This window comes from Crocodylus siamensis, chromosome 12 (genome assembly GCF_052110815.1).
Source record: "Crocodylus siamensis isolate JL-2025a chromosome 12, ASM5211081v1, whole genome shotgun sequence".
NCBI lineage: Eukaryota > Metazoa > Chordata > Crocodylia > Crocodylidae > Crocodylus > Crocodylus siamensis.
Genome location: NC_143406.1, coordinates 21,035,259 through 21,048,280, shown reverse-complemented (window position 1 = coordinate 21,048,280; position 13,022 = coordinate 21,035,259). Strand labels below are relative to the sequence as shown.

Here is a 13,022-nt window from a genome sequence, read left to right as displayed (position 1 = left end):
GCACAAAAGTACTGTTAGTTTTCTATTTTATTATCAATGCCATCTCTTAAATAGATGGGATATTTCAAGGATCTTTCATTTCTTAACCACAAATGGTTGGCCACCATTTTGAGACCTGTGTTTGTTTGTGCACGTGTGAAATTTCTTATTTCTTCTAGTCTTCCAACTCCTCCTAGTTTTTAATTTTCTGTGGTGACACTTGGTGCAGATCCAGCCATGGCCCAGACATTTGAGGTCTGCAGAGAAGGAAGGACCACAACAGCCATTTGCATGTTGGCATTTTATTTCATTATTATCCAAGTACCTTTTAAAAGATAATTGTACAAGTCAGCACACAAGGATGCTCAGGAGATACCGTCGGTGGGCATGCCACTGACAGCTGATGCTGCGCTTAAAAAATGTACATATTTACAGTGGAACCCTTTAGAAAAAAAGGGAAAATGGGAGGGAAAAACCCCAAAACCTGTGACTGTCATGTACATTAACAATCTCACCAGACACAGAATATGACCAGAACTTAAAAAGAGGAAGAAATGTTTGCAATGCAGTTCCCTGGATGAAAACAAATTCTAATTTGATGGACTTCACATAGTGAGAGGCAAGTTACAAAATTATGTTCAAAGGCACTCTGTGACATTTACAATATACTGAGAGACAAACCTGCCTGCACACAGGTCTGCCCACCAGATCACCACCTACTGTCCTCATGGTGACAGGCAGGCAGCTGGCACTCGAGCAACACTGCAGCCAGCAGGGGCAGCAGCAGCAAAAACAAGAGTATTGGGAACACATAACAGAAGATCAGCTGTGGACAAGTTCAGTGCTGATGTGAAAGCCCTCATGTCCCAGCTTGTCGTGCAAATAAAGTGGCACAGAGAAGCCCACTGCTTTGCAGCCAGGGCCTGGGCTGCTATCTAAAGAAGGGGGTCTGGTTTGGGTAACTTAATTGGCACAGGGCAAATATTCAGTGTGGGTGATTAATGGAGTTCAGCTCAGTACATCATTAAGGGAAGGTCTATGGAAAACTGTAGGAAGAAGGCAGGTGCAGTTTGAGACACTAGGCTCAGGACTGCATACTAAACTCTCCTCTTGACAGGGCTGTCACATATTTGGTATGGAGCATATTTAAACCATAAATCACTTCAGGTTATGAGCGCTCCGCATTCTTGCAACTTCGTAAACAGAGGGGACCTGGAACCCTAAGAACCCAGGCAACTCTGCAGTCATTTCTATGTTTGGGGAAATGCCCTTTCATGAGATTCCTGAACAGTTTCTAGTGGTGCTAAACAGTCCTACATGGATGCACCAAGGTAAATCAGGCACACAGAGAAATACTCCCAAAGGCTGGAAGAGGGATTAGTGCCTTTGCTGCAGTATCTGCTGAATGCCCACTCTCAGAGGAGTCAGGAGCAATCATCCTGCAGCAGCCACATACTGAGATCTCTCTCCTTTCCATGCAACTATGGGGACTCTCAGTGTGGAATGGAGAGGAGATTTTTGTTCTAAATGTTATATTTTCAGGTGCTCTTTCTTGGTATTTTCTTGTAGAGACTCATGGGATTAAATCAGGTTTCAGCATTTTGAGGTTCAACACTCCACCCCTGGGCATGACAAATTTTCACCATTTGCAAACTAACTGTGCAGTAACTAACAGACTAACAAGTACTAAATGACTGTGCAGTAACCAGAGTTACTGAATAGTAGCGCTGCTGAATGGCTTTTCTGTGATGCTGACTGCACAGTAGCCTGAGACTGTTGTGCAGTAGCAGCACATCATGCTTCCTGCCACACAATGCTACTCTGTAGTAGTCATGGGCTACTGTGCAGTCAGTGTCTCATGTACACATGGCCAGTAAGATGCTAAATTTTGAGTTTTAAGCAACAAGCTTATATCAAGGACTCTCATTTACTGCTAATTACATCTGAGAGTCCTACGGTGAAGTACACACTCAGAAATGGCTTCCAGCTGGGAGCAGGTTGCATGGAGAATCTCTGGATTATTGGCTCTAATGTGCAAAGAAATGTGAGTGTGAAGTGGCACTTCACAAAGAATGCCTCCAGTACTATGCCTGTTGCTCCCATCTGGAATCTCACATTACCATTTCCATGATATTCCCATGGCAGCTGGACTTTCAGACAGGCTCATGGGACCAAAAAGGCTCTAGTCACTGAACAAAAGTGGAACTCCCAGCGTGAAACAGCTTGTCAATACTGGCTTTCAGTAACGAACAACTGCAGTAGATGATTTTATGAGATCACTGTGGTAAGAGCTCCTCAACCTGAATCCTCTCCTCTTGGGGCTACCTGCTCAAAGTTATGGCCAAAGACAGAAAAAAAACCCCACTCTTGTAGGTCTGGTAGCTTAAAACACAAGCATGGTTAAATGACGAAAACTATATTTGCTACTATGACAAAAAAATCCTTCTCCCAGCCAGATTTTAAAACCCTGTATAAGCCAGCTGGAGTCGGGTCTTCACATCAGCACCTGAAACAGCAGCTTGAGTGAATTTTCCAAAGGGCATTCTCTACTCCCCTAACACACGGTAGCATCAGCTAAAAGTCACCCACATTCAGGATATTGGGGAATGGTAGTGGGAAGGCAAAGATTCACACTGTGTTTGACAGATGGCTGTACACTTTGGGTGAGCTCTGAAGTACCTGTATGTCTTACATTTACATAAGAGCACTGTGACATTGGAAATATTTTCCTTTTATTACAACATATAAAAAATATGCAGCTTTAGTAAACAAGGTCATATTACATTTTCTAATGTAACTGTACAATGCTAGATTACACTTAATATTCGGTAGGGAGAAGCAGCCCACACCAGGATTCCTCCTGGAAGGTATGTGTGGTGCAAGAACTCTCACTGGCAAAATGTAGCTTGTGTAAGTCCTTGTGAGGAGTTGAGGTGCCTCCCTTGACCCTGGTGGTAGCCCTGCACCAGTGGAGCAGCATCCCAAGCATCTGCTCTGGACCATCTTCTTCATTCCCAAAGTCTCCCTCTTTCTTTCTTTTTCCCCTTGCATCACTGGAGCCTTGGAGCTTAATCAATCTTCTCAACTTTCCCAATGATCTTCTCCTCAAAGATGGGTAATATGGCATCATCCTCCCGCACCTCCTCGAAGACCACTCCACAGTCAAACTCATCACTCACTTTTTTAAAGTAATACCTACAAAAGCAGGGAGAATCCAGATCACTGCCTGGCTGGAATTGACCATGACACAAGCCTGCAGCAGCACCATCCCCCACAGCTAGATAACCTTCAGAAACCACACATTAAAACCAAACCCAGATCCTTGGTAATTAATGCTCCACAGGAACACCACGATCAACAATAATCAAAATCTATAACATATCAACTGGCTCAAAGGTCCAGCTCCCATCTTCAATGCTTACAAACAACTTTTCACTGTAGTGGGAGAGAATGGAAATGCCTGGCAGCAATGACATGGCAATGCCCAAGGCCAGGAATAGGGACAAAATCAGAATTTATCAATCCCAGTGCTACTCCATTCAGAAGTGGCCTAGGTGTGGCCTTGAGACAAAGTATATTCAGAGCACTACTAGAATCAGAGGCTACTGATGAAGCAGGCCAACTGGTCCAATAACCCATCCCGAGTTCCACTGCTTGGGGATGTTCTCTTGGGTAGAAAGGATCTGGAGCCTCAAGGGGCCATAGGTCTGAGATTGCAACTGGTCTCCACATAAACTGTGTACAGCTCTTGTGCTCCTATGAAGCTGCTCATGTGGTTCATACCAGAGGCTGGGAGACTTGACAGGGAGGAAAGGCAGGGGTGTGGTGCTTTATGTCAAAGAACAATTCACATCCTCAACAGGCAGCACTGGGTCAGAGGAAAGGCAGACTGAAGTGCTCTGGGTCAGAATACAAGGGGGTCGGGGGGAAAGGGACTTAACGGTGGGGGTCTACTACAGACCATCCAACCAGGGAGAGGAGCGAGACTGGGAATTCTCAGGTCAGCTCACGGAGGCAGTTAAGTCAATGGATGTGGGCATCATGGGTGACCTGATATCTGCTGGGAAGAGCAGTCAGCCAGGTCTGACCGCTCATGTAGGTTCCTAGCCATGTTACAGGACCTCCATCTAACCCAGGACGTGCACAGTCCTACCAGGGGAAATGCCTTGTTAGACCTGGTCCTGGCCACAAGCGATGACCTGGTGAGGGGACTGCAGGTGCTTGATCACATGGGCAACAGCGACCATTCCCTGCCGGAATTCACCATCCAGCGCAAGGTGGCAAAGGCCTGCAGCAAGACAGCAGCCCTGGACTTCAGAAGGGCAGATTTCACTGAGTTAAGGAGACTAGTCAGGGAGGCACTGAGGTCCTGGAGGGGAGGGGAGTTAGGAGTCCAAAAAGAGTGGTTGTTTCTGAAGGAGATGATCCTCCAAGCCCAAAGGGTGGCAATCCCAACACGGATCAAAGGGGACAAGAATGCTTAAAAGCCCCCATGGCTAACCAAAAGCATCCAGGAATGTCTCAAAGCTAAAAAGGAGGTGTACACTCAATGGAAGGGAGCGGCCATCACCAGGGAGGACTATACCTCCGTTGCTTGGGACTGTAGGGGGCTGTTAGGAAGGCTAAGGCGGAGATGGAACTGGGACTAGCAACCTGGATCAAGGACAACAAGAAGTCCTTTTTTAAATACATAAGGGGTAAAAAGAAGGTTCCAGGTAACGTGGGGCCTTTGCAGGACATGCTAGGAAATCTGGTGGTCTCACCAGGTGACAAAGCTAACCTCTTTAACAATTTCTTTGCCTCCATTTTTCTGAGCAGGGACCAGGTCATCCCCCCAAACCAGGATTCCCGATGGTCCCAGGGGAGGCACAGCCAGGCCCAGGGTCAGAGAGGACCTAGTCAGGGAATTTCTGGTGGGTCTAGACGTATTCAGATCAGCAGGTCCTGACAATCTCCATCCCAGAGTGCTGAGGGAATTAGCAGAGGTCATTGCGGGACCCCGACACAGCTTTACGAGCGCTTGTGGTGCTCCGGCAAGGTGCCAGGGGACTGGAAAAGGGTCAATGTGGTCCCCGTTCTCAAAAAAGGGAGGAAGGAGGACCCAGGAAATTATAGGCCTGTTAGTCTTACCTCAGTCCTGGGGAAGCTCTTTGAAAAAATTATCCAAGTGCACATCTGCGAGGGGCAAGCAGGGGAATGTATGCTTAGGGGCAACCAACATGGGTTCATTAGAGGCAGGTCCTGTCAGACCAACCTGGTGGCCTTCTATGACCAGGTCACAAAATCCTTGGATGCAGGTGTTGCAGTGGACATAGTCTTCTGGACTTTAGGAAGGCCTTCAACACTGTCTTCCACCCCATTCTCATTAAAAAATTAGATTGTGGTTTTGATGCCTCCACAGTCAGATGGGTCACTGACCAGTGCTGCTGCCCTCTTACAATTTGAGAAAAGCTTTGTTTGCAACAAAATCGCGGCTCTTTGCCCCTCCCCTCTGTACCCCATGCCCTATTGGACCAAGGGACTCTACTGGCTTGGAAATATTTTGGTGCTGGTCCTTCTTAAAATATTGGCAGCATGTCCCTGTGAAACAATCCCCTCCTGCTGTTAGCAGTGGGGGGTGCAGTTCCTTCTTTAAGAAGGAAATGGCCTCCCTGAACTCATAGATTCAACTCCTTAAGATTCAATTGACAGCTGATGCTCTGGGCAACATATCATGGTAGCACACAGAGAGTAACATGGCTTATTCAGGAAACACATACCCCCATGGCAATCACTGGCTTTTTGAACTGTGCTCTGGACCCTCACAAGCAGGGTAGTGAAGGACCACCCACTCCTCAGCATCACACCGTTTAGGGACTGTTCATAAAGTGTTAGGGCTATAACCACAGAGGGAAGCCAGAACACCCTTCTTGGTGGATAGCTGGGAGGAAGTCAAAAGGCAACATTCTTGCCAGTGATGTGTTCCTTGGAAAGCACTGCTCCAGAAACAGGGGGTACTGAATAGCTGGTTTTCATACTTACTGTCAGTTCCTCCTTGGCCTTACCTGTAGTTCCCTTTCTTGGTGAGCAGCTCCTTGAATTGTCCCAGAGTTACCACCCGTCCCTTGACAAGGGTGCGATAGGGGATTGGTTCTCCACAGAAGTAATAAGCAACCACAATGTTCTCACATGGATGGGAAGCACCACTGCCTGGTCTTTTCTGGGGCTTCAACCTGTCATTTGGAAACAAAACCATTTTCACTGAATATTGACCAATAAGCCAGTCAGGGATTGCCTCCCTCAGACCAAGGCACACGGGGAGGACCCAAGGAAGTTGGTTTCCACTGCTGTACATATGCTGGGGTTAATGGTAAGCCTGTATCAGTGCTCACTGCAAGCTATGGGGATCCAGTGTGCACAGAGACTGGTGGCTTGAACTATTTTAGACTTCCTGGTGAATGAAATGGATGCTGTCTGGTATTACATGCTATATTCTACAAAGCTGCCACAAAGGTCTCAGAAAGGCAACAGGGAAGCCCCTTCCCCGACAAGTGCCCACAGTGGAAAGAGACCTCCTTTGGCATAATCTCATTTCCAGCATCAGATGAAGGAAAATTTACATATTAGCTACTGCCTCTGGTTTTGCATAGGCCTGTCTCAAAAGATCCAAGGCCCACACAAACAAGGATGTCCTGGAGAGAAATCCTCAGATTCACAGCTTGTGGGTGAGGGACAGCGGCTGTACAGAGTTGGAAAAGCCTAAGGGGAAAGAGGCCTCTATCCAGGAGTGGACAGGGGAGAAGTCTGCACTGGCTAACCTGAGCTTGGCTGCTTGGAAGAAGAAAAAAATAAAGCTTTTAATGGTGCTGGCCCCTGAAAGTAGGTTTTGCATTTCTTTGGTAGCTGGCTTCAGAGGTGTAGCACACCAGGTCTGCGCCTGGGGCAGCTGCTGATGCGGAGGGCTGCACTGCCTTTGCTGTGCCAATTGTAGCAGTTGTTTTTGTACCCTCCACAAAGGCAGCACCTGGGATGGCTGTCCCAGTCCTTCCTCTCATCCCCCTCAGTTATGCATGTCAGGACATATCATGGAATAAGGTGTTCACAGCTCTCACAGATTGGTTAAGCCAGCCCCTAGGCTGCCTCTCTGAGAGCGCTGTGAACACCTTGTTCCACAATGTGCCCTTATATATACAGAGCTTGAAGCTGCCCTATTGTGCCAAGGGAGTAGGCAGACTCCAGCCAGGAGGCCACATTCTGCCTTGTGCTGAGTCAGCTCTAGCTCTGTCAGGACAACAGACAATCTGAGTGTGGACACAAGTTATGAACCTCTATTAATTGAGCTTTCCCAGTAGATACAGATCAGGGAGAGACAAACCACTTACTGCTGCACAGAGCAATGCATCCGAAGTGGGGGTAATAAGTGACTGCCCTGGCTCTCTCGGCAACCGGGTTTCACACTGGGGCATGCTAACTGTTTCATAGGGTTTGCAGGATTCAGCTACCAGACAGGATGTTTTCCTGAGGACATACTGTTCCAGTCCTTCAATGGCCTCCTGACTGACAACTGGACATGCAGTTTATTAGGGAGGATTACTCCCTAATACATTATATTCAGTAGAATATAATGCCTTTGGCAAGTCTGGACACTTTCAGGGAGGATTTAGAACCCAGGGCAGGGCTTATTCCTGTAATGTGGGCAGTCCCCAACCCTCAGTCATGCAGCCTAAGTCTGAGTGGGAATGGTGATACCAGAATCATCTTTGCCATTGGCTAGGGGCTGGACTCGATGATCTCCCGAGGTCCCTTCCAGCCCTAATGTCTATGAAATCTATGATCACTTATGAGAACAAAAATTGCCCTGCTGCAAAGTTTGGTTGAATTGCACATATCCAGTGTCCAATGTGGTTGGTTTATGGCCATTTCCAAGAAAATGCAGCCACCTAACAGAGGTAACAGGAAATACGGACTCATGGTGACACCAGGGCTGTGAGACAGGAGTTGGGGGGTTGACTCCGGGCTTTGCCAATGATTCATTGTGCAGTATACCTTTCATTAAGTCAAAGGACCTGTATGCCTGTCAGCCTGCAGGCATAGTTTGCCTGAGGCGCTGGTTTGCCTGGTGCGGGGAGTTATAAGGTCTAATGTTCTCAGTGTTTGTAAAGCACTCTTGGATACCTGGACTGTAGGAGCCAGACACAAGTCAAATGCCCTCAGGGTGTATTATTTACAAAGGCAGGCTCTCCCACTTTTGTAAGGACAAACTTGTGAACTGAACCCACTGCAGATAGCATACAGGGGTGCCAGCACAGATTGTACCCCTGCTATGCAGAACACAGAAGGGCGGCTAATGGCATTACTAAACAGGAGAGTTCGACCACAAGGTAGGGGAGATGTGGGTCTTAGCCACAGCGTATTTAAAAATACTCCCTCTGCAAGGCATTCTGGGGAGGAAAGGGTCCTTTCTGTATCATCACACAGCATGAGGAGAGGGATCAGAGATTCCCATAAGTCCAGGGACTTGGAGGAGGTGGGTCTTGGAAGCAATCTCTTTGTCTCTTTTTGAGCAGGAGATCAGTCTGCCTACATGAGCACCAGAGTTACAGCAGAAAGCTTCAGCTGCACCAGACAAATAATCTGTGCATGAAAAAAAGCATACTGCACACCACTAAATCTTCCTACAAACCAGGTACTGCTACTGTAAGCATCATCAAGAGCAGGATATTCAGCATCAGCTAGGCAAGAGTAACCTTAGCCTGAAACCTGCAGTCATTCCTTTAGTGGAGGACACTGAAGGAAAGGAAATTTCCTCTGCATATGAGCCACAGCAACCATTTCTGAACAGGGTCCAGAACTGAGCTCCTCTGGGATGCAAAGTCAGTGTGAGGAGCACTGCAGTCAAGTCTGCAATGTAAACCGAAGCCAGTGCCAGCCTTGCTGAGCCAGTTCAGTACAGCATTTCATTAGTATTTATTGAACACTCATGGAAACAGGATTCTCTCTTTTGTTCTTATACAGGAAATTGTAGAACGTAGATGGAATTTTCAAGATCAGCATTTGTTTCCTCTTTGCCAGTGTGAATTTTCAGTGGTTTTAAGGGCATTTGCAGAAGCAAACCCAAGAAATTCAGGTCACCTTAACACTGGGGCATTCCTTACTGACATTGGCTATTGTATTTTCCGGTAATTAAGATACACCCGTATATAAGATGTACCCTGCAAGAAAGGGATAAAATTGAGGAAAATAGTTTTTAATAAAATTTGATTGAATTTTGGTCAATTTTTAGTACAGTGATTTCAATTATTTTACAATCCATAGCTTCAGGGCTGGATGAGTTTGACCCCCCTGCCACAGAGTATGGCACTGAGGTGCTGGATGACTGAGCCTAATCATAATAACTGCTAACAGCTCACCAACCATTTTATGTGGCAGACTTCAGAGCAGAAGCTGGCAGGCATTCTCTAGGTGTGGCAGCATACATTTTACAGCCTATTATTTCTTTAAATTCAAAAGTCTGTGCATTCTGTATTTACAGCCTGTGCTTCCAAGTGTTGAATTACATAGTGCTATGGTGTTACAGCAGTGTTGTCACTTTCCTTGTAGCCCTGTTCTGAAGGTGGATACATGTACCGGCAGCCCCCGCTTAACGCGGTTTCAATTAGCGCTATTTTGCTATAGCGAATAGCACTAATTTAAAATTGATACCTAGTTTCACTGAGTGTTCAGAGTTTTGCTATAGTGCTCAGTGGAATCAGCAAGTTTTGGCAGGAAGGCGACAGCAGCAAGTGTGGTGAGGGAGTGCGGTTTTGCAGCCTGCTGGGAGCAAGGTGGGGTTTACAGCTAGCCAGGCATGTAGCAGGGACGCTGCAAACCCTCCTGCTCCCGGCTGGCTGCAAACTTCCACCCCGCTCCTGTGGGAAGCTCCACTGCCTGAGTTCACCAGCTGAAGCAGCAGCCCCGGCGAGGAGTGTGGGGCCAGCAAAGGCCTGCACCCAGGGTGGGGCAGCAGGAGTGCGGTCCCAGGCCAGGGCCAGGGTCAGCAGGGGCCCATGCCCAGAGTGGGGCAGTAGGAGTGCTGGTGCCCAGGATGGCATGTGGGGCTGGCAGGCTGAGGCAGTGGTGGTGAGAAGTGGTGAGTGGGGAGGAGGGGCATCAGCCGGTGGGGGCCCAGGGTGGAGCAGAAGGAATGCAGGCCCAGGCTGGCACGTGGGACTGGAGCGCCCACGGGCTAATGGGGAGAAGCGGCGGTGGCAAGAAGTGGCAGCAAGAAGCTGCGGTAACCAATTACCTATATTTACATTCATTCCTATGGGCAAATGGGTTTTGCTTAGCGCTCGGTTTTTCTGGAACCAGTTAAGAGCGCTATGTGGGGGTTGCCTGTAGTAGTATGAAGAACAATGCTACTTTGCACATCTCTAGTGCCTTTCATCCATGTCTCCACAAGCACGTCACAGACATTCAGAAAGTCTACAGAAATTCACCAGTTGGCATGTGTGATCTTTGCAAAGACAGATTTTTCTAAAAAATGCATATAAAAATACGTTTGGCAGCTTTAAAAACTATAAACAGTATACTGGAATAAAAGATGGTTTTGTATTTATATGACTGGAAAGCTGCTATAACAATGGAACTTGTCAAGCGCACGAGCTAATCACAATCGTGCTACATCGGAAAAACCAAGACACTAACCTTTAAATACTGGCTCTCACACAGAGTGACTTTTTAATGCCATGCCCATGTAAATATGAACTCCAGAGCTGGGGAAAATCCTTCTGCCACTTTCAAAACCATCTAAAGTTCAACTCAACAACTATGTACAACTCAGCAGCAATCATGGCAGTCCTTTCCTCGCTCCTAGGAAGAGGTGGTATTAGAATGCTGAGATGTTCCTAATCTTACTGTGTTTATGAAACAATCATGTACCTGGCAAGGGAAGTTGTATATAGGCAGCTCAAGAAGCTGTGAAAAAAGAGGCAGATTCTTCAAGCTCAAAAGGTCTTCCCAGAGCTACTAAAGCTCTCAGGGTTTGTCCTATCCCTGCCACAGAGCACAGGCTGCCCTTTAGCTAGAAAAATATTTTAAAAGTTGAATTATCCTTGGGAAAAAAGACATGCATTTAAATTAAATTTGGGCAAGCTTTGCTAACCTTGTGAGCCAAAAGTTAATGAGAGGTTTGGAAAACCTCAAATTCCCCAAGGTTCTTTCAACCCCTCTAGAAAGAGTGATGACTAAAAGATGACTACTTATGTGCCAAGAAACCCAGACTGTGGTTTTGTGGTACAGAAATATGCATGTTACACACAGCATCCACTCAATCCACTTTGTTCATGTCCATAATGCTGTTAAGTAAATAATCCCCTGTTCATCTTCTGTGAGATGGAAAAAGATTTGGTCTGTTCTAAGAACCTGAAACCTAAGAAACCCAGGCAAATGCCAGGAGTGTTGCCCACACCTGACAATTCACTGCTCCACCCCAGCAATAAGATTAAGGGGATTCCTTACTGGCAGTGGCTATTGTATTTTCTGGTACTCCAAGGTGCCTGGGGCTTGGAATCTTCCTCTGCCAGGTACATGGCTGTTACATAAATATGGTAAGATTAGGAATACCTCAGCCTTTTTACATCACCTCTTTCTAGGAGTGAGAAAAGAATGGCTGTGATTCTGTAAAGGATGGAGAAAGCACAGGAGGGGAACGGGTGCTTCTGAAGCTCTTTTTGAGTTAATCAAATTCTTTGCTAAAGCATATTCATCCTCCCCTCCAGGTGAACCAGCAGAACTGAATATTTATAGTGTACCCTCCTGAAGGACTAAATCTCTTTGATACCCATCTTACTCTGAGGGTTGGTCAAATCATACAATCCCTCTCTGCAGAAAAAGAAGGAGAAATGCTAATGTAATGGAAATGAGCTCAGATGTTAAGCACTGACATGAAAATATTCACTTCCTTCCCAAATGCAGACATAGGCTGCTAATGGCTGGGAGCTACAGCTGCTTATAGGTGGGAGCCCTAGCTAAGTCTTCGGGGATCACCAAATTTTGTCGTAAGTCAAAGCAGCATGTGCTGCTAGTAGTGGAATCTACAGACAGACTACAGTTTACGGAGAACACATGAAGAGTAGTGGCACATACTCAGACTTGGAGAGATCCATGTTGGAGACAGCTGGTACCACATTCAGCATTGGAATACAAGCTGGTCTGACAGAAGTGCGACCACGCTGGATAACCTCTTGAACATACCTAAAGAACAATCTCAGAAATTAGACAGGGTTGGCTAACCATCTCTATTGTCAGGCTGCAGCACAATACAGATTTTAATAAGGTGGTTGCAGCATCTCAGTCACTGGGTTGAGTAGGAAAAAACATGTCCCATTATTTTCACCTCCCTGGTAGCAGGAAGGACAGGAGTTCAAAAATCAGCTCTTCGCAACAAGATACACCTATGTGTATTTTAAATCAATCAAATGCCCCTAAGTCATAGACATGCATTGAACAAGTTTTTGAAGTAGACAGTCCCTCTGTTAGTGTATTATCACCCTTCCCATAGATGCATATACTCCAGAGGAATCTACTCCTTTGCCAGTTTGGCTGCTTGACCTGGTTTTGAATAAAAATGGTTTCCTGATGGGAGACTGATAATGCTACACAGAACTGCCGTATTGGTCAGATGGATGCTTTTCCTATCTCACCTCTATAATACAGTTTGGTACAGTTACACAGATCTCTCAGCTTGGATGGTAACAGTTTCAGTTGCAAATAAGCCTTACACACAGATGTTATTAAAACAACTTGGTGGTGTGATTAAGCACTCACATAAAAGGTTGACAGCTGACTAGAAAGGAAAGGTTTGAACAAAATGCCTTGCAGAGAGCACTCAGCTCTGTGGAAGTAATCCTGATAAAGAAGCAGCCCAGGGTACTTGGCTCCTGCATGTGCCCCACAAGACCTTGAAACAACAAGATATTTCCTTCAAACCCTCTGTAGAGCAGTGATCACATTGCATCTGCCTAGTTTGCAAGTGATTCCAGTGATAGTAAAACAAGATCAAAATGTTATCAAACTGGAGGAAG

At 46.4% G+C, this 13,022-nt stretch overlaps 1 protein-coding gene across 2 annotated transcripts in view; it reads right to left on the bottom strand.

Moving 5' to 3' along the window:
- Positions 1–272: 272 nt before the first annotated feature.
- Positions 273–13,022, bottom strand: part of AXIN1 (axin 1) — a 233,584-nt gene continuing 220,834 nt past the window's right edge. Inside the window, exons 9-11 of one of the 2 annotated variants that reach the window (XM_090023710.1) lie at positions 12,085–12,192; positions 6,024–6,191; positions 273–3,174 (exon numbers count right to left, since the gene is read on the bottom strand). In XM_090023710.1, the coding sequence (XP_089879836.1) occupies positions 3,048–3,174; positions 6,024–6,191; positions 12,085–12,192 (403 nt within the window). In that variant the 3' untranslated portion in view covers positions 273–3,047. The remainder of the gene's footprint in view (positions 3,175–6,023; positions 6,192–12,084; positions 12,193–13,022) is intronic. The other variant, XM_090023712.1, reaches the window with a different exon arrangement.